Source organism: Cherax quadricarinatus, chromosome 38 (genome assembly GCF_038502225.1).
Source record: "Cherax quadricarinatus isolate ZL_2023a chromosome 38, ASM3850222v1, whole genome shotgun sequence".
Lineage (NCBI taxonomy): Eukaryota > Metazoa > Arthropoda > Malacostraca > Decapoda > Parastacidae > Cherax > Cherax quadricarinatus.
Window position 1 is genome coordinate 20,287,165 of NC_091329.1, and position 23,160 is coordinate 20,310,324.

The following is a 23,160-nucleotide window of genomic DNA, read 5'->3' on the forward strand; positions in this document are numbered from 1 at the left end:
AATAAAAATTCAAAATAGAAAGCAAGAGTAATATCAGAGGGGCCTGGAGACATGACTGATGAGCAAAGAAAATGTTATTTTAGAGCCAGGAATATCTGCAGTGTTCATTCTGGACCTTATTTTGAAATTGTCATATTTTTTAGTTTTCGTGAAATTGGCCAAATTGCAAATTTCTGACCACATTATTAGGTAGTTGAAATCTGTAAATGGGCAGTTTCTTGTACTCAATCGATAGAAAAAATGGAGTTTCTAAAGAAATAGCTATGAGTTTGGGCAACTGAAACAATGGAATTAGCCGAAAATAGGACTCAAAGTGGGCGAAATCACGGATTTGTAAACAGCGCCGAGGTCGCAAACTTCACGAGAGCATAATTCAGTCAGTTTTCCATCAAATTTCGTTTTTTTGGTGTCATTACAATCGGGAAAAGATTCTCTATCATTTCGTAAGAAATTTTTTTTTTTTTTTTTAAATTTTGCAACACCTCAGGATTAGGGGTTGCGACAGTCAGAGGGTTAAACTTAATATTTCATGTGGTAAGACTTTTTTTTTCATACTTTTGGGTGTCTTGCATAGATTAATTTGATTTCTTTTATTTCTTATGGGGAAAATTAATTCGCCTTCCGATAATTTCGGCATACGACGAGCTCTCAGGAACGGATTAATATCGGATGCCGGGGGTCCACTGTATATACACACACCCCTCTGGGTTTTCTATTTTCTTTCTAATTCTCGTTTATTTCCTCTTATCTCCATGGGGAAGTGGAACAGAATTCTTCCTCTAAGCCAAGCGTGTCGTAAGAGGGGACTAAAATGCCGGGAACAAGGGGCTAGTAACCCCTTCTGTATATATTACTAAATTTAAAAGGAGAAACTTGAGTTTCTTCTTTTGGGCCACCCCACCTCAGTGGGATATGGTACGTTGAAAGAAGAATATGACAGAGTGGATAGAGGAGCAATGTGGCAATTATATGGAATAGGTGGTAAGTTACTAAATGCTGTAAGGAGTTTTTATGAGGATAGCGAGGCTCAGGTTAGGGTGTGTAGAAGAGAGGGAGACTACTTCCCAGTAAAAGTAGGTCATAGACAGGGATGTGTAATGTCACCATGGTTGTTTAATATATTTATAGATGGGGTTGTAAAAGAAGTAAATGCTAGGGTGTTCAGGAGAGGGGTGGGATTAAATTATGGGGAATTAAATACAAAATGGGAATCGACTTTTTGCTGATTCTGTGCTTACGGGAGATTCTAAAGAAAAATTGCAAAGGTTAGTGGATGAGTTTGGGAGTGTGTGTAAAGGTAGAAAGTTGAAAGTGAACATAGAAAGAGAGTAAGATGATGAGGGTATCAAATGATTTAGATAAAGAAAAATTGGATATCAAATTGAGGAGTATGGAAGAATTGAATGTTTTCAGATATTTGGGAGTTGACGTGTCGGCGGATGGATTTATGAAGGAGGTGGTTAATCGTAGAATTGACAAGGGAAAAAAGGCGAGTGGTGCGTCGAGGTATATGCGAGACAAAAAAAACGTTATCTATGGAGGCAAAGAAGGGAATATATGAAAGTATAGTAGTACCAACACTCTTATATGGGTGTGAAGCTTGGGTTGTGAATGCAGCAGGGAGGAGGCACTGGAGATGTCCTGTCTAAGGGCAACGTGTGGTGTAAATATTATGCAGAAAATTCGGAGTGTGGAAATTAGAAGGTGTGGAGTTAATAAAAGTATGTCAAGAAGGCTGAAGAGGGGTTGTTGAGGTGGTTTGGCCATTTAGAGAGAATGGATCAAAGCAAAATGACTTGGAGAGCGTATAAATCTGTAGGGGAAGGAAGGCGGGGTAGGGGTCGTCCTCACAAATGCTGGAAGGAAGGTTTTGTGGGTGAGGGGCTTGGACTTCCAGCAGGCGTGCACGAGCGTGTTCGATAGGAGTGAATGGTATTTGGGACCTGACGATCTGTTTGAGTGTGAGCAGGGTAATATTTAGTGAAGGGATTCAGGGAAACCATTTATTTTTATATAGCCGGACTTGAGTTCTGGAAATGGATAGTACAATGTCTGCACTTTAAAGGAGGGGTATGTTGTGTATCTTTATATGTATATGCTTCTAAACTGTTGTGTTCTGAGCACCTCTGCAAAAATAGTGATTATGTGAATGTGTTGAATGATGAAAGTATTTTCTTTTTGGGGATTTTCCTTCATTTTGGGTCACCCTGCCTCGGTGGGAGACGGCCGACTTGTTGAAAAAAAAATATATATATATATTTTTAACAAGTCAGCCATCTCCCACCGAGGCAGGGTGACCCAAGAAAGAAAATACTTTCATCATTCAACACTTTCACCTCACTCACACAATCAGGTTTTGTAGAAGTGCTCAGAACACAACAGCTTAGAAGCATATACCTATAAAGATGCACAACATATCCCTCCAAACTGCTAATATCCCGAACCTCTCCTTTAGAGTGCAGGCATTGTACTTCCCATTTCCAGGACAAGTCTGGCTATATAAAAATAACCGGTTTCCCTGAATCCCTTCAATAAATATTACCCTAAGTGTTAAGTAGCAAGACGTACCTTAAATCTTGCATGTTTATGAGAAAATAAACCAGCAATCCTACCATCATGTAAAACAATTACAGGTTTCCGTTTGACACTCACTTGGCAGGACAGTAGTACCTCCCTAGGCGATTGCTGTCTACCAACCTACTATGTAGAATTTTTATAGCAAGGGAGGCAGAGACCTAACTGGCAGATTAGAGGACTGCAAGGTGTTAAAGCTTATGTAGTCAAGGGAGCAATAGTATATACATTAAAATACATTCAGTGGTTATTTCCTAAAAAACCAAGTTCAATAAACACTTGGTCATCCTGAAGGAGCCAAGACCCATCCAGCAAGAGTAAGGCTGTTAACAATGAAGACCAGATCACCCCCACTCTTCACAAGGTAGGCAAAGAACCTGTTATCAGGGGTATTCACACAAGTTTTAAATAGCTATTTTTTTTTTTAATTTATGTAACCTTTCTCTAAAATATAGAGGTTCATAAATAGGCTTTCACAAAGGTTAAAGAAATTGCAAAAAAAATACAAAAAACCTTATTTTAATTTGGGGACAATCTATTTGCCTGGATAACAAAATTATCTACAATGGCCTTTTATATACACTTTGTACAAACATTCAACACTTACACTTATCAAGTTATATCTCATTACATGCAACATATTCACACTTATGATATGAAGATGAAAATATGAATTGAAATGCATTAAAAAAAAGTTTGGAATGATTGCTAAATTCTTGGAATTTGCACAAAACAATTACAATGTTCATCTTGTTCAATACGTACTAGCATATGTCCGTTACATTTAAACAGCAGCCCAATTACTTAATAAATGAATATACTGTTACTGTTGCTCACAAAATCCAATGAATCACTGGGATGTATTTATAAAGTACGCACTAGTGCAATTTACATCATGCCACCCATTCCTCCCATACCACCCATGCCGCCCATACCACCCATTCCTCCCATTCCACCAGCCGGCTCCTCTTTAGGGATTTCTGTTATAACCACTTCTGCTGTGGTGAGAAGTGAAGCCACACCAGCAGCATCCGTCAGTGCTGATCGCACAACCTGTGAAGCATATGTAAAAACAAGTGAAATACACAAAAATGCTTAATTAAATTATCAGGGAAACAATTGCAACTGCAAGTAAATTCACTATAATTATTAAGTGTAAAGTACATATAATTTCTAGATTGCTTAGGGTGATTTATCAAAGTTGATTTTTAAATTATTAACAGACTCTTCTCTTCTTTTCACTTCCCCCCTGCAGTTCAGGCTTGGACTGAACATGATCCATCCAAAAAAATTTAAATTATCTTTTCTAATCCTTCCTTGCTCATTTCAATTTTACTTGGCATTAGGTTTTTTTTTTTTTAAGTAATGCAGAAAAAGACATCAAATGTTTGTTTACAAAACTACCACAGTACAGTATTGATGAATTATTTGACAATAGCTGTAGAAAAAGCTACAGCTAGATTTACACTACAGCAAATGTTAAAATATAAATCCAGACATTTGTAGGAAAAATTTGCATATGCAAATAATTTGAAGAAATCAATCCACATGTTAGGTACTGTACACATCCCAAAACAAACTAATATGAAAATACAGAACACTTGTTATAACATTAAATAACCACAATCCACCATATTTTGTCTTACCTTGGTAGGATCAATGATCCCTGCTTCGATGAGATTAACAAAAGTCCCAGCTGCTGCATCATAACCAGTATCGCCAGAAGCTTCCATTACTTTGTTGACAATTACCGCTGCATCTACACCAGCATTCTTGGCAATGGTAAGGCAAGGTGTCTGTATAGCTTTACGAATGATCTCTATGCCCATTTCCTGGTCCTTATTGGCAGGGGCAAGTTTGTCCAATGCTGGTATGCAACGTATCAGAGCAACACCACCTCCAGGAACAATACCCTCTTCAATAGCAGCTCTAGTTGCACAGAGGGCATCATTGACACGGTCTTTCTTCTCATTGACTTCCACCTCCGATGATCCTCCAACCTTAATTACGGCAACACCTTTAGAAAGTCTGGCCATTCTTTCTTGCATTTTCTCCTTTTCATATTCAGAGCTGCTCTCTTCTATCTGTTCTCTTATTTGTGTAACACGTCTTTCAATATCAGAAGTTTTGCCTTTTCCCTTCAAAAGTAATGTATCGTCCTTCGTGATCTGTACTTCTCCAACCATGCCCAGATCATGCAACTGTAAAAGATGAAACAAGTGATTATCAGTGAAAGTTTTTTTTTTTGCAAGTCATCCTGCTGACTTGAAAAAATAATGATCATTTAATGCATTAGATTAATTATTGTTAAAAGAGCATACAGATAAATGAAAAGTATGTTGATAAACTAGACACGAAGGGCTCAAATCAAACTTCAGGCCCTTCACAGCTCATATTTAGGCCTTGTGCATAATAAGAACAAACCCCCTTTTTGGGATGGGGGGGGAACAGGCCATGTACCTTAAATTTCAAATTACTATCCAATTTTTAGGATTTATTATAATCAAAAAGAAGCACTAAGCCACAAGGGCTATACAGCCCAATTTTTAGGAATAACCTGCAAGACGTTTTTCTGCAAAAACATTCTGTTCACTGGATGTTAACACACTTAATGTCCATGTCACAGTACTATAGGTTTGAGCTCAGGGTCTGTGCTGTAGAACTCTGTGATGAGCAGCAAGCGGTAGACTGGTAAATTTTGGGTCTAGATATGAGAGAATGGGTCTATGCCGAGTGTGAACCATATAAAAAAAAAAAATCCTGCCCCATGTAGTACACAATGAGAAGAGGGCGATTGTGAATTTGGTTTAACTCAAACTGTTCAAACATATTTCTACATTGTTACTGCTAGCAATGCAAACAGATAGTTTTATTTTTCATGCCTTCAAATTTGGCACGATTGGCCGGAGATGCCTGGTCAGTATAGAATGCTTAACACGCCGTGTGCAGTATTAAAAAAAAAATCTGGGACCGCTTAGTACCTTGTGGGAGCAACAGTTCAATTGAGCACCAGCTAGAGTAAATAGTGTGGCAAACACCAGGGATTCACCGATGCCATGTTGTATTAACACTACCCCTTCAAAAGGAAAGGGATGTTGACCCTGAGTTTAGTGGCTTTGAGATGGATGTGGCCACAAGTAGTTGAGGAAATATAATGGCTGACTGTCTGTCTCACAGGTACACATTAGTTATCATACATCATGTAAATTACCTAGGATAACCCAGAAAAATGCAGTGCTATACTGTGATTGTAGTTATAAGGCATAATAAGCATGACTGGGAAGCAATACACATTTTCACTTTATCAGGAATCAGACATGACGACTGCATCGCGTGCAATACCTATTGGTTCATGAGCAGCTGAGAGACAAGCACGCAGACAGACATGTTTATGTTTAACAGCAAAAACAAAGCCAAGGTTGAATGGAGCAGTGCAAGATCAAGCCTCATTCCACTGCACACTGCCAGGGTTAACTGATCATCTACTGTAATAACATGAGACAGAATACATTGTGTTTTCTGTATCTACCAAGTACAGAAATTTCTAAATAGAATGACAGCACAAACATATCAAGATGGTTTCCCATTACTGACTGAGTGATCCCCCTTGACAAAAGACAACCACCTTCCTGAAATCCTCATCCATGGTAAACTTTGTCAAGTACTACATTATTCATTTTTAAAAGAGTATAACACTTCTCGCCTATTTTCCAATCCTCAGTCAATGAACAAAGATGTTTTAAAAAAAGAGCAAAGGCCTATCCATAATGCACCTCTGCATTCCTATAAGCTGATGGGTAACCAGCAAAGTGATTTAATTATTCATCTGTCTCAAAGGTTTTACCATGACAGTCTTCATTCTGGCCATTACTTTTGAGAATGTCGATAGTAACCAGATTAGTAATACAATACATTAAGAGAACTCAAATTTAAAAACCTTGTCATGCAGCCTTAATTTTGTATTTATAGTTTCACAGGACCTAGGAACAACCCCACACCCTCCCTACATTAATCTGTAGAGATGACAGTACAGACAATTTAGAGTACTTTACTATTAACAAGTCCTAAAAGTTACTTGCACAAATTGCAAATTAAGTATATGCTAGGTACCATTTTGTCATAACTAAGGCTTCCTAATACTCAGCAGTCTTCAAATCTGGAAGGCCATCAAAAGCCCCAGGTATTTTTTATTAACTACCCTTGCATGTATTTAGCAAAACTTTCCATTCTGAAGCTAAATTTTATTTAGTATATGTTTAAGTTGATAGTTCCTCTTGACTGTTAAAACTTAAATCTCAAAACTTTAATAATTAAAGTTCAAAATTTTTGCATAAAAATTTCCTCTGCCAACCTACCAGTTCCATTGTAGAATTTGGTGTTAACAGTATAGTATGCTTATCAAACTAATAAATTTCCTGAGAAACAAATCAGGACATTCATCACAATGCCTATAATTTTATCAGGGAAAGTTAGAAATAACACTTCCAACATCATTTACTGAAACTAGAAGACATTTAGGTAAAACTCACTTGAACATCTTCAATCTTCACCATACTGGCCTCGTCATTAAAAACTATACCCCCAGTAGCTATAGCAATATCTTGTAGTGTATTTTTCCTGTTGTCTCCAAAGCCAGGAGCCTTGACAGCAGCTATCTGCAGGCCAATCTTCAGGCGATTAACAACAAGAGTGCTCAAAGCCTCTCCATCAACATCTTCAGCGATGATCACCAAAGGTTTCCTAAAATACAATACTGTATCAACATATTTGTGCAAACTAAAGTTAATGTTCTACTTATTACAGTCTAAAACAGGTTTCAAATGATAATGTATTTACCTCTGTGCATTGGCAAGTTCCAGTACTGGGATTATTGATTGGATTGATGAAATTTTCTTCTCTGAGAGAAGTATTAATGCATCCTGAAATTCCACCTTAGCTCCCTTGCTGGTGTTGATAAAATACGGAGAAATGTAACCACGATCAAATTTCATGCCCTCAATAACCTGATGGATTAAACAACATTTCAGAATGAAAAACAAAAATAATAAAAAGGGTCACAAAACAGAATTAATATAGCACATTTCAGCCACTGCATCTATGCATGAGAATCCAATATCTCACTTAAGCACAAATATATATTTATACATGCAATTTTTAAGGTGAGAATTTTTAAATGACTGGATTAGCCAACTTATAATATTTCAATTTGTCCTCACAGGGATTAATAAGACTTATTCATAACTAAACACATTCCTAATTAATGCTCCAAGTAGAGCCTTTTACAAAAATTCACCATGGAGGAAGTTAATGGCCATGCCCTATTTGAGCATACAGCTCACTAGGAGAGGGTATTTTCTAATCTTTATACAGCAATCCTGCTAATAAAAATAACTTATTTCTATTCCCACCACCACATTAAAACTATAATGAAGTGTTAATGGGGGGGGGGGGGGGAAAGTTCCTGCAGGCATTTTTTTTTTTTTTTATACACAGGGTTTGACAAGGTTAAGGATTCCTAGCTTTATTGACAAGCTATTTACAGGTTAAGGATTCCTAACTTGATTGGCAAGCTAAGAGCTGTTACCTACATCAGCTCATTTGAAAGCATTTTTATTGTTATGAGACATACAAGTAGGGAACAGGATGAAGCTGGAGCCATCTATGGGCCAGAATTTTCATTTGATCAACTGACTATCTCGTTGACATCATTATGTTGTACAAATGTGTTCCATACTCGAGTCATCCTGGGTATATATGATCTTAGATGAAGTGATGTTCTGGAGAAGGGTACAGCCAGAGTGAAGTTGCTGCTTTCTGCCTATCTTGTGGCATAAAAGCTTCTTTCACGCTGTCCTCGAAGTGGATCCAAGTGTGCCACTTTGACAATATTGGCCTTGTACATAACAGAAGGCCACCCACATCCCCCCTGTGTTGAAGGCTCTGCTGAAATGACATATCTATCCAGGATGGGTCCAGGCGAGAGATGAGATGTCTTACAATCTTCAGTTGCAACAGAAGGATGAATGTAATAACCCTTCCTAGCTTTCAACTCCCTTGCCATATGACCTTTCAATGCAATCAAGTAAACGTGGCACACCTCAACACTAGGGCCCAAAATGACGCATATAGTAGGGCCCCTTTTTACAGCATTTTGCTAATACTGACATTTAGAATTTTGACCAAAACTCGCCCTACGGCTCTCCCCACCTCACTTCGTAATATAGTCACTGTGCCTCACCTGGTTTGTTTACATTCTCCGTGAGCACCATGTCTCTCCATTATGTTTGGAAACTTTCCAAACCTTCAAGTAATTTAAAGTTATTTCACGTTTCATATTTTTTTTTTTCAACACATCGGTCGTCTCCCACCGAGGCAGGGTGACCCAAAAAAGAAAATACTTTCATCATCATTCAACACTTTCACCAGACTCATACATAATCACTGTCTTTGCAGAAGCACTCAGATACTTTGATAATTATACTTGTGTACCTGTACCTAAATAAACTTACTGTGCAGGCATACAGGTACACAATAAAATCACTAAGACTGTCTTGAAGATGCCATATTAATAATGATAATATGCAATAATAATCACTGAAGCGCATTAAATTTTGTATATTATGTTAATATAAACATTTCCAATAATCCACCTATATATTTTTTTAAATTATATAATAAACATGCTACATAATATAAACATGTTAAATACACCCACAGTAGAATAAATTAACAAATACGAGATGTTACATGTAGATGAATGTGTATCAACCAAAACCAGATGCGTTCGTCTGCTTACATCCCTGCGTCTCTCGCCTCTCTTATTCACCTCTCACCCTACATTAAGACTACAAATATTTTAAGGTAAGTAATGAGTGTACTGTATAGGCATTTTATTGTAGGGTGCTTTAAATGTCCTAGTATATTACGTGTAGGTGGGGGTGGCCTGGCTGGCTACCATACCTGACTTACTACAAATATATGACTCGCCTCACCCTACATTAAGACTACAAATATTTTAAGGCAAGTAATGAGTGTACTGTTTGTATTTTACTTTGTTTTTGATGCCTAGTTTTACTGCTAGCTTAATACATGTTCGTGTATTTATATGCATTTGTGGAAAAAATGGCATTCTGCTTTCCAGTGGTAGCCTGGAACTTAACCTGCCATATAAGTAGGGCACTACTGTACATAGCTACCAGCACCACAGCCCTCAATACTACACAAATTAAACATTAACAGGTCAATGTTAATAATGTCAAAGTCCCTTGAATCATAGAACTACATCTAAAGCTCAGCTCCCTGTCAGTGCAGTAAATGTGTGCAGCATAATAATCCAAATGCATGATGGAAAAAGCAAAACTCCGACCTTGTGTTTGGTGTATAAAAGGGAGGCGTTTTGGTTCCAGGAATGGAGTAGCTTTAAATCGTCCTCAAAGTAGCAGAAATGAGTATTGTTTTGTCTATTTTCGTGAGCACAGGCAATGCCTCTTTACACACCTTGGATAGATAAGAATTTAGTCAAATGAAGCAACATAACTGGCTTAAAAATAGTACTAAATTTGGGCAAAATTGTCAATGTGTAAACTATTCTAAAACCAATAACTCTGCATCTGCAAGTTTTCCATCAAACTTCATACTTTGTGTCAATGTCTCTAGAAAAAAATTATCTTCTAGAATTCTTTTTCTAAGGGGAGGGGAAGGGGAAAGCCATATTAATTTTGAGAGGTCTGGACATTGAAAGGGTAATTTTAACCTACTACCTAGAGAATAAAGAACAGCAAAAAAATACTATACAATATTAGCTTACTACAGCACTCAATTTATAACATTACCTCAAGCTCATCCTTCAGAGTCTTGCCATCCTTCACTGTAATTACACCATTGCGTCCAACCTGTAAATAATAGCTAGGTCAATATCATCATGTAAAGAAATCAAGCCTCAGCCTACCTCACCTGACTGTCACTACATTCATATATGCCCATCTCTCCACAGCTAAGTACCTTGACAAAGCCCACTGTGTGAGTGAAAGATTGATGATAAAGGACTGCATATCACACATGTCCTTAGCCATTTTGTCAGTATATCATAATAATTTTATCCATTGTAATATTAGAATCATTACAGAAATATCTTAAAGTAAAAAAAATTACATGGACCAGAGCAAGTACCTCGGATGGTCCCTTGCATTTATGCAGTTTGTATATACTAAAATACAATCAAGATACATTTTACAATTAAAAATAAATATAAGCACTTTGTGCTCAGCAGTGCAGCTTGTGTATCACCTTATCCTCTTGCCACTTCTGGTCCACACGAGAGCTTTCATATTTCAAGCCTTACGCCTAAGTGATTAAAGTAACTGATTTCAATGCAGTAATTCATAAAGTATTAATGCACGTGTCTTCAAAATTAAAATAAATCAAATATCTTATACAAGCTGAGGCAACCATAACCATGCAAAAGATATTTACATAATCTAATGCTAAAAAAAGAATGCATGACCTAAGCATAGCATACAAGTTCTTTATCCCCTCCATTCCACTTAACTATAGCTATTGCCAACCCAGCAATTTCCTGTACAAAAACAAATAGACACTAGGCTTGCAGGCTCATGTTAAACAGATTCAACATACATCAAACCAAAAATCTACCCAAAATATTTACTTCACAGTATAATTATGGAAGTCATAGGTGTGTGTGGAACAGAATTCTTCCTCTATAAGCTATGCGTGTTGTAAGAGGCGACTAACATGCCATGAGCATGGGGCTCATTACTCCTCCTCCTGTACACATTACTAAAGTTAAGCAAATACATGGGTGGGCAAGAGTAGGATGTGCCTAGAATGGATCAGTAGACCTACACGAAGACCCAGGTTTAAGGCACTTTGCTAATTTTACCCAAAAATTAGTTTATACAACTGATTCACTATCGCGGCCTGCACTCCCACCGAGCATCTGCGTGCTATTTTCATTCTCTCAGTGTGTTTTCATTATCCATGAGCTCTGCATCTCTCAATTGTGTGTGGAAACTTTCCAAAGTTTCACATGTTTTAAAGTTACTGCATATTTTATATATATACTGTTACAATGGCATCTAAGGGTTGTGATAAAAAGAAGTCATAAAGTTCTTACTTTTAAGTGCAAAATTAGAAATGATTAAACTCAGTGAATAAAGTATGTCTATGGCCAAGATAATACTGATAACTGTACTTGGGGGTAACTGAAGAAAAACACTTTTGTATGCTGTCACTTAAATGGCATCACTCACTCAAAAGGGTGTTGCATAAACCTGGGTGTGTTGCTGTTATACAGGCTACTGTATTATCCATTTGAGTGTTGAGACCCCTGAATCCCTTGCTGGAAGTCCACAAAACCTCCTTTACCGCCTCCCTCCAACCTTTTCGAGGACGACCCTTATCCCACCTTCCTTCCCCTACAGATTTATATGCTCTCCATGTAATTCTACTTTGATCCATTTTCTCTAAATGACCAAACCACCTCAACAACCCCTCTTCAGCCCTCTGACTAATACTTTTATTAACTCCACACCTTCTCCTAATTTCCACACTCTGAATTTTCTGCATAATATTTACACCACACATTGCCCTTAAACAGGACTTCTCCAACCGCCTCCTCGCTGATGCATTTACAACCCAAGCTTCACACCCATATAAGAGTGTTGGTACTACGATACTTTCTTTGCCTCCATAGATAACATTCTTTGCCTCCACATATACCTCAAGGCACCACTAACCTTTTTTCCTTCAATTCTATGATTAACCCCATCCTTCATAAATCCATCTGCTGACATGTCGACTCCCAAATATCTGAAAACATTCACTTCTTCCATACTCCTCCTCCCCAATTTGATATCCAATTTTTATCTAAATCATTTGATACCTCATCACCTTACTCTTTTCTATGTTCACTTTCAACATTCTACCTTTACACACACTCCAAAATTGGTCCACTAAGCTTTGCAATTCCCCACAATTTAATCCTACCCCTCTCCTGAACACCTTAGCATTTACTTCTTTTACAACCCCATCTATAAATATATTAAACAACTATGATGACATTACATATCCCTGTCCAAGATCTACTTTTACCAGGATGTAGTCTCCCTCTCTTCTACACACCCAAACCTGAGCCTCACTATCCTCATAAAAACTCTTAACAGCATTTAGTAACTTACCACCTATTCCATATACAGTGGACCCTCAACCAGCGATGGCATCGATTAACGATAAATCTGACTAGCGATTCATTTAAACGCAAAAATTTTGCCTCGACTAGCGCTTAAAAACCCGACCAGCGCTTTTCGTTCCATACCATAAGCGTCCACTTTGGCCTGAGCGCGCCTCACTTGTCCCTTTGGTGCCAGTGTTTACAAGCCAGCCAGCCACCGCGGTCGCTTCCAAACATACAACTGGAACATTTCATATTATCACAGCCTTTTTAGTGATTGCACCTGCAAAATAAGTCACCATGGGCCCCAAGAAAGCTTCTAGTGCCAACCCTACAGCAAAAAGGGTGAGAATTACTATGGAGATGAAGAAAGAGATCATTGATAAATATGAAAGTGGAGTGCGTATCTCTGAGCTGGTCAGGTTGTATAATAAACCCCAATCAACCATCGCTACTATTGTGGGCAAGAAAACAGCAATCAAGGAAGCTGTTCTTGCCAAAGGTGCAACTATGTTTTCGAAACTGAGATCGCAAGTACTCGAAGATGTTGAGAGACTGTTATTGGTGTGGATAAACGAGAAACAGATAGCAGGAGACAGCATCTCTCAAGCGATCATATGTGAAAAGGCTAGGAAGTTGCATGACGATTTAATTATAAAAATGCCAGCAACTAGTGATGTAAGTGAATTTAAGGTCAGCAAAGGTTGGTTTGAGAGATTTAAGAAGCATAGTGGCATTCATAGTGTGATAAGGCATGGTGAGGCTGCCAGTTCGGACAACAAAGCGGCTGAAAAGTATGTGCAGGACTTCAAGGAGTACATAGACAGTGAAGGACTGAAACCTGAACAAGTGTTTAATTGTGACGAAACAGGCCTGTTTTGGAAGAAAATGCCAAGCAGGACGTACATTACTCAGGAGGAAAAGGCACTCCCAGGACATAAGCCTATGAAAGACAGGCTTACTTTGTTGATGTGTGCCAATGCAAGTGGTGATTGCAAAGTGAAGCCTTTATTGGTGTATCACTCTGAAACCCCCAGTGTGTTCAGGAAAAACAATGTCCTCAAGGCTAATTTGTGTGTGCTGTGGAGGGCAAACAGTAAGGCATGGGTCCCTAGGGACTTTTTCTATGACTGGTTACACCATGCATTTGCCCCCGATGTGAAAAATTACCCAATTGAAAAGAAATTAGATCTTAAGTGCCTCCTGGTATTAGACAATGCCCCTGGTCATCCTACAGATGTGGCAGAGCGACTTTCTAGGGACATGAGCTTCATTAAGGTGAAGTTTTTGCCTCCTAATACCACTCCTCTCCTGCAGCCCATGGACCAGCAGGTTATTTCCAACTTCAAGAAACTGTACACAAAAGCTATGTTTGAAAGGTGCTTTGTAGTGACCGCAGAAACTCAACTGACTAAGAGAGTTTTGGAAAGATCATTTTACAATCCTCAATTGTGTAAACATTATAGGTAAGGCTTGGGAGGAAGTGACTAAGAGGACATTGAACTCTGCTTGGAAAAAACTGTGGCCAGAATGTGTAGACAAAAGGGATTTTGAAGGGTTTGAGGCTAACCCTGAGAATCCTATGCCAGTTGAGGAATCCATTGTGGCATTGGGGAAGTCCTTGGGGTTGGAGGTTAGTGGGGAGGATGTGGAAGAGTTGATGGTGGAGGACAATGAAGAACTAACCACTGATGAGCTGCTAGATCATCTTGAACAGCAAGAGGGCAGACCTGAGGAAACGGCTTCGGAGGAGGGGAGAGAAATTGAAGAAGTTGCCTACTTCTAAGATTAAGGAAATCTGTGCAATGTGGCTTAAAGTGCAAAGCTTTATGGATGATAATCACCCTGACACAGCTACTGCAAGCCGTGTTGGCAACCTGTACACTGACAATGTTGTGAACCACTTTAGGAAAGTCATAAAGGAACGAGAGGTACAGGCCTCTATGGACAGATATGTTGTGCGACAGAAGTCCAGTGACTCTCAAGCTGGTCCTAGTGGCATTAAAAGAACAAGGGAAGTAACCCCAGAAAAAGACTTGCTGCCTCAAGTGCTAATGGAAGGGGATTCCCCTTCTAAACACTAAGAAGATAACGCTCTCCCCTCCTCCCATCCCATCAATCACCACCAGATCTTCAATAAAGATAAGTGTCACATAACTGTGCATGTAATCTTCAGTTTGTGTGTATTAAAATTAATATTTCATGTGGTAAAATTTTTTATTCAATACTTTTGGGTGTCTTGCACGGATTAATTTGATTTCCATTATTTCTTATGGGGAAAATTAACTTGACTAACGATTATTTTGGACTAACGATGAGCTCTCAGGAACGGATTAATATCGCTGGTTGAGCGTCCACTGTACTTGCAACATCTTCCACACTGCTCCCCTATCCACTATCATATGCCTTTTCTAAATCCAGAAATGTAATAAAAACATTCCTACCTTTATCTAAATACTGTTCACATACATGCTTCAATGTAAACACTTGATCTACACATCCCCTACCCACTCTAAAACCTCCTTGCTCATCCGCAATTCTACATTCTGTCTTGCCACTAATTCTTCCAATAATAACCCTACCATACACTTTTCCTGGTATACTCAGTAAACTTATTCCTCTACAATTTTTACAATCTTTTGTCCCCCTTCCCTTTATATAAAGGGACTATATACATGCTCTCTGCCAATCCCTTAGTACCTTCCCCTCTTTCATACATTTCTTAACAAAAATACCAACAACACCAACACTGTCCCCCCTGCTTTTAACATTTCTGTCATCTCCTCAGTTCCAGCTGTTTTACCCACCTTAATTCTACGTAAAGCCTCACGCACCTCCCCCACACTCACTTCCTGCTCTTCTTCACTCCTGAAAGATGGTATACCTCCCTGGCAAGTGCATGAAATTACAGCCTCCCTTTCTTCGTCGACATTTAAAAGTTCCTCAAAATATTCTCGTTGTCTACCCAATACCTCCATTTCCCCATCTACTAACTCCCCTACTCTGTTTCTAACTGACAAGTCCATTCGTTCCCTAGGCTTTCTTAACTTGTTTAACTCACTCCAAAATTTTTTGTTTTTATTAAAATTTCTTGACAGTGCCTCTCCTAACTATCTGCTCTCCTTTTGCACTCTCTCACCACTCTCTTCACCTTTCTTTTACTCTCCATATACTCTAATCTTCTTATAACACTTCTGCTTTGTAAATACTTCTAATAAGGTACCTTTTTCTCTTTTATGACACCCTTTAATTCATCATTCCACCAATCACTCCTCTTTCCTCCTGCACCCACCCTCCTATAACCACAAACTTCTGCCCCACATTCTAATACTGCATTTTTAAAACTATTCCAACCCTCTTCAACCCCCCCCCCCCACTACTCATACTTGCACCAGCCTACCTTTCTGCCAATAGTTGCGTATATCTCACCCGAATTTCCTCCTCCCTTAGTTTATACACTTTCACCTCCCTCTTGTTTCCATTTTCCTCTTGTCACATCTACCTCTTACTCTAACTGTAGCTACAACTAGATAATGATCCCATATATTAGTTGCCCCTCTAGAAACACACATCCTGGAGCCTACCCATCAACCTTTTATCCACTAATACATAATCTAACAAACTATTTTACGTGCTATATTTATTTATCCTCTTTCATAAAATATGTATTACTTATTACCAAACCTCTTTCTACACATAGCTCAATTAAAGGCTCCCCATTTTCATTTACCCCTGGCACCCCAAATTTACCTACTACTCCCTCAACAACATTTTTACCCACTTTAGCATTGAAATCCCCAACCACAAGTACTCTCACACTTGGTTCAAAACTCTCCACGCATTCCCTCAACATTTCCCAAAATCTCTCTCTCTCCTCTACACTTCTCTTTTCCCCAGGTGCATATACGCTTACTATAACCCACTTCTCACATCCAACCTTTATTTTACTCCACATAATCCTTGAATTAATACATTTATAGTCCCTCTTTTCCTGCCATAGCTTATCTTTCAACATTATTGCTACTACTCCTTTAGCTCTATTTGAAACCCCTGACCTAATCCCATTTATTCCTCTCCACTGAAACTCACCCAACCCCCTCAGCTTTGTTTCACTTAACCCTTTCAGGGTCACCAGGCCCTCCCAGAGACTTGTTCTCAGGGTCGCCCAAATTAAAAAAAAAAATCTTATGAAAAGCTAGTTTTTTTTTTTTTTTTTTTAAATCTTATAGGCTAAACAAATTTTTTTTTACCATCAATACTTACCGAGATATGGAGGCATGAAGTTGACAGAAAATGACCGGCATATGGTAACATCACTGACTTCTGGTCACCTGGTATTACTTTATTTTTTTAGGTGCTATTTTCTATTATTTTTTAAAAAAAATTTCCAAGTAACTTTTATGGCCTGAGACCAATATGAGCACTATTTTATAAGTTACTTCTTTTTCTATACTACACAATAACTGCATAAACACTGTTGTCACTGTTTTGTTTACAAAAAATATTTACACAAATGATATGAAATGTTGTTTATTACTATTTTTCTATATTTTATATACACACATAGTCACAGGGAATGTTTCTATAAGTTCTGCAGCCTGTGGAAGTCTTTGAAACATGGTGTCATGCACAGTGGTGTTTTACACCCCTCACACATAAAACGAGTGACTCCGTTGTTGTGGGCGTTTTTTTGTTTGTGCACAGGCATAACACCTCTTCTGAGCCTTTTTCTTGAAAGCAGTAGCAGGCAGTTTTATTAGGAAGTGATCGTCATGCTTCAGACGAGAAGATAGTTGTTGATAATTTAGTGGGCGGTCTATTGCAGGTGTTGTTCCTTGGTACTTGAATACTATTTGTCTGATGACAGAAATGGAATTCGCCATATGGTGGTTTGTTTCTGGTTCTCATCTTATAAGCATTGAGCATGGAAATATCCAGAAGATGGAAAAAGAGTTTTACGTACCACTTATAACTCTTGCGAACACTATCAGCAAACCCAATCTGCATGTCACATTTGTCAAGTGAGCACATATTGAGGGTGTATTCAATCACAGCTGCAGGTTTTAGAATGGGTTCATCGCTGTCTCTATGCTGCCTGCCCGTGTTTGTCATTTCGTTAGGGTGAACTGATGACTACAGTGTGACACGTCGTTTGTCATGCCACCGAAATGCCATAATGTCATTGGTAGCAAACACCTGCACCTCACCTACGAGTGCCAGCGTCAAACCTGGGCACATGTTTACGATTTGCACGCACTGTGCCACACACATCTGTCATGTTCACTCGCAAAAAAAATCACTGAGTGAGGGGCTTGTGTACCAGTTATCAGTATATAATATATGTCCCTTACCAAGGTATGGTTCTATCAGTGTTCTAACCACATCACCAGAGATGCCCAATAACTTCCTGGTATTTTGCAATGTATAACTTCCAGTGTACGCAACAATATCCAATACAAGACCACTGTAGCAATCACAAAGCATAAACAACTTTATACCAAAGCATTTCCTCTTGCTTGGTATGTACTGCTTGACAGTCTTCCTTTGAACAGGATCAAAGACTCGTCAATTACAAGCTTCCTGAAGGGATAAAAATACAAACACATTCCTAATCTTATATAACATTCACTCCCATTATATCACTGAAACCTGGGGTTGCAATCAGGAGGTCTGTTAACCAGTATGATTTCACAGTGTACTTATACACATGTGGCATAAGCATTATTGTGGCAAAGAAAAGATGCATCTCAGCCACAGTTGTCTCCTTCCACTTGTGTAGACGTGATTTTGGTGAAAGTACACCATCTGACTTACAACCTGCTCGACTTACGACCGTGTTTTTTATGCCAAATTTCTGGGAAATAAACAACTATTTGTGTTGTACACAGTGTTTATCCTAAACCTTACAGTATAAAATACAGTACTAACAGCATAAAAAGTAAAGTAAAACATGAAATACCAAAATAAAACAAAAATAAAGTCATTACAAAAATGTTTTGTTGATATTCAGTAGTAAAGTTCGACTTACGACCATTTCGACTTGCAACCAGTTTCTCGGAACCGAACTCGGTCGTAAGTCGGACGGTAAGTGTATTATGTTTGCCATGGTGTACTCGTAGTATCTGTTGCTTTCCTAGACAATAATTTCCATCAGGGGTTCATCAAAGAATAACTCGAAACATTCCAGTTCACTGGCATTGTTCTCCAGTGTACAACATGGCCGTATTCCGCTTTGGCTTTCATCAAACTGGTGGGGATTTGGAACAAAATTGACAGCTTCCTGCCAATCCCAGGTGCAGTCTGTTGGTGGGTACTGGACATTGACAGGTGGTTGTGGAGGCTGGTGTGGTGGGTGGGCGGGGGATGGTGGCCTTTGTTGTAGATCAGCTGAGGCAGCGGCATGGGTGGCAGCATTGCCCACTGGTGGTGCCTCACAGCCGGCACCACCACCATGCACATTTTCCACCCCAATTGCAACAATATCTTCATTTTCACTGTCTGTTCCTGTTGTACAGCCACGGGATGTACTCAAGAGACGTACTCCCTCCCCTTGGAATAGCATATGGCACACTACCAGAGCGCAAATATCATATATACCGACTCTTCACTGGAGAATATTCCACTTCACTATCACTACTGGAACTGTTTTCAAGAGCTTGTAGTTCATATTCACTATCATCAATGCTCACATCTGAGTCCGGGATTTGGGAAAATAGGAGTTTCCTCTCCGATTCTGGTACAATGGAACGTGAACAAGATGGCCCAGCAGCAGAGGTGGAAGGCTGAACGTCGTCTGGGTTTTCCTCACTATTACCGATATTATGGTCATTAGTTTCGGTCACAACCTCACCAAAACCTTGAAACTCATCTTCACTGGCACTTCCATCTGTATTAGAACTGTCACTGGTGAACAAGTGTCCCAATTCGCATTCCCACAATGCGCCACTGGGTCCCAGATTTTTTTTCTACCTCGCACACTGACCCCACACACCCTTTCTCTCACATCTAGGCCTACCAGCCTTTTCCCGAGAGATTTGAAGGCGCTAGAATTTATGCGTACTAGTACGTCCCTTCTGGCAAGACAGTGGAGTGAATGATGGCGAAAGTTTTTCTTTTTCGGGCCACCCTGCCTTGGTGGGAATCGGCCAGTGTGATAAAAAAATAAAATAGTACGTCTGAAACACTGAAAGGGTTAAACTCAGGACATCCAGCTTCTTCTCATTCATAACATCCACAATCATCTCTTTCTTATCATTTGCACAACATCCACGCACATTCAGACTTCCCTCTTTGACAATTTTCTTCTTATTCTTTTTACTAATTATTACAAGAAAAGGGGTTACTAGCCCATTGTTCCTGGCATTTTAGTTGACATACATGGGTAATGGAGGAAAGATTCTTATTCCACTTCCCCATGGATATAAAAGGAAAAGTAATAAGAACAAGAACTATTAAGATAAAATCAAAGAAAACTCAGACGAGTGTGTATAAATAAACGTGCACATGTACGTGTAGTGACCTAAGTGTAAGTAGAAGTAGCAAGACGGTATACCTGTAATCTTTCATATTTATGAGAGACAAGACACCAGCAATCCTACCATCATGTAAAACAATTACAGGCTTTCGTTTTACACTCACTTGGCAGGACGGTAGTACCTCCCTGTATGGTTGCTGTCTACCAACTTACTTATAAATGCATATAAATGCCAGATAAGTTTACACTAACATATATAAAGTTAGCAATAGGAACTAGGCATTAAAAAATAATAAAAAGTAAAATACACAGCACACTCATTTACCTCAAAATATTCAGTCTTAATGTAGGGCTAAAGGTGAGTAGCATTTACTATAAGAAGTTAGGTGTGGTAGCCCTCCTGGCCACCCCCACCCACACAATATACTACGACGATGTTTAAAGCACCATAGTGTGATAAAATGCATATACAGTACACTCATTACTTACCTTAAAATATTTGTTGTCTTAATGTGGGGCGAAAGGTGAAAAAGTATATATTTGTAGAAAGATGTGTGGTAGGTAGGGTAGTGTAGGAAAGCCTGCCTGGCCACCCCACCCACTATGTAAAACATGATGCATCTGGTTGTAGTACATAAACATTCATACAAACACAGTGGTACAGTAGAATAAATAAAGACCAACACTTCCATTCTCATGTAATTTAAGAAGGAATGATGCTCTGACGAATTATTATTATTATTATTATTATTACAAGTTTGTGATAAATGGTTTAAAAAATCTTAAGTTTTAGATTGAGACACTTATGCAACATATGGTAATCTTTATTGAGGAAACATTTCACCACAGTGGCTTGATCAGTCCAATACAAATCAGAAGGGTGTACACCCTTCTGATTTGTATTGGACTGATCAAGCCACTGTGTGGCAAAACGTTTCCTCAATAAAGATTCCCATATATTGCACAACTCTCAATCTTCAACTTGTTGGCTTTTTTAAACAATTTATCACATCTGTCAGACACTGCAACATCATGGTTCTTGATACAAAGAATTCCTCAACCTTGTCCAACCTTTGGACAAAGACCTACTTCGACTAGTGGATGGTACTTCACCTGACTACAGTATACAAGCCACGTCTACGGCCCTATGCTGCACTTTCTACAAGATTGATGGACTGAACACATCGACCCAAGGCTGAGTGATTGAATACTCAAACTCCTCTCCATACACTTTTATGATTTGTACTGGACTGATGAAGCCACTGTGTGCCAAAACGTTTCCTCAATAAAGATTCCCATATGTTGCGCAAGTGTCTCGATCTTCATTATTGCAAATTATTATTATAATCATAAAAAAAGAAGCACTAAATCCACAAGGGTCGTGAACTACTATATATAGAGTTAAGACATATGAAAGGAATATTTATCTACAGTTATCCTTCAGCGTGACTAGAGAAAACGTAATTCTTCCAACACTCCTACAGAGCCGCTATGTAAACAAATCTCATTTATGTTTTTCTGTGGGTGTATATCTAATGTTTATATGCTATGTAACATGTTTTATATTTTTGAAGAAAATATCATAGATGGAGTAATGAAAATGTCTATATTAACGTAAAATAAGACATTTAATGTGACATTTAATACGCAGTATTACTATGGCTTCACGAGTAGACTTAGTGATTTTAATGTGTACCTGCATGCCAGCACAGTGTGTAAGTATTACAGAGTACCTATAAAATACACTAACTTAAAACACTTGAAATCTTGGAAAGTTTCCAGACATAATAGATGTGCTCACAGAGAATGTAAACAAACCGGGTGAGGCGCACTATATTTGAAAGCGCCTGCCGTCTAGCAAATTTTGGTCATAACTTGAAATCGCCGTATTAGCAGAACGCCGTAAAGTAGGGCCCTACTGTAATAATTCTACAACTGAACTTGGGCGTGTTCCTGTAAACATCTCTCTCATGCGTCTGGAAACTTTTGAAAGTTTCAAGTGTTTTAAAGTTATTACGTATATTATGTGCATGATTTTTGTATTACAATGGCATCTAAGGGTAGTTGTGGGAAAAAAAGAGCGAGTCATGATAACTTTAATGTAGACATCAAAATGAATAAAATTCATTAAGGGCGAGGATAAAGATGTGTTATCTGCTCCTGACTTCCTACAATAAATACTACTCACCACTCAGTATAAGATAAGGCCAAAATTATTTTTAGGCAAGTAATGAGTGTACTGTTTTTTTACTGCATTTTACTTCTTGCTCACTTAATATATAATAGCATAAACCACGTTATCAGGCATTTACATGCATTGAAACAAAAATGAGAAAGGCAATTCACTTTATGGTGGTAATCTGGAACCTAACCTGCCGTATAATTGGGGCCCTCCTGTACCTGCAGTTTTCCTGTCAACATCCTCTTATTAGACAGGAGGCTATGGACACAGCAAGCCCAACTGTGAATTTGACCTTTATATGACATTAATACCAACAGCTTTTATATATATATATATATACATACATGAGGTTAATCATAGAATTGATGAGGAAAAAAAAGGTGAGTGGTGCGTTGAGGTATACGTGGAGTCAAAAAACGTTATCTATGGAGGCAAAGAAGGGAATGTATGAAAGTATAGTAGTACCAACACTCTTATATGGGTGTGAAGCTTGGGTGGTAAATGCAGCAGCGAGGAGACGGTTGGAGGCAGTGGAGATGTCCTGTTTAAGGGCAATGTGTGGTGTAATTATTATGCAGAAAATTCAGAGTATGGAAATTAGGAAAAGGTGTGGAGTTAATAAAAGTATTAGTCAGAGGGCAGAAGAGGGGTTGTTGAGGTGGTTTGGTCATTTAGAGAGAATGGATCAAAGTAGAATGACATGGAAAGCATATAAATCTATAGGGGAAGGAAGGCGGGGTA

The 23,160-nt window shown here is 38.6% G+C and overlaps 1 protein-coding gene across 2 annotated transcripts in view; it reads right to left on the reverse strand.

The window, feature by feature from the left end:
• Window positions 1–3,074: 3,074 nt before the first annotated feature.
• Hsp60A (Heat shock protein 60A) overlaps window positions 3,075–23,160 on the reverse strand; it is a 40,190-nt gene continuing 20,104 nt past the window's right edge. For both annotated transcript variants that reach the window (XM_070092143.1, XM_070092144.1), the window contains exons 5-9: window positions 10,407–10,466; window positions 7,411–7,577; window positions 7,104–7,314; window positions 4,221–4,775; window positions 3,075–3,627 (exon numbers count right to left, since the gene is read on the reverse strand). In XM_070092143.1, coding sequence (XP_069948244.1) covers window positions 3,463–3,627; window positions 4,221–4,775; window positions 7,104–7,314; window positions 7,411–7,577; window positions 10,407–10,466 — 1,158 coding nt within the window. In that variant the 3' untranslated portion in view covers window positions 3,075–3,462. The remainder of the gene's footprint in view (window positions 3,628–4,220; window positions 4,776–7,103; window positions 7,315–7,410; window positions 7,578–10,406; window positions 10,467–23,160) is intronic.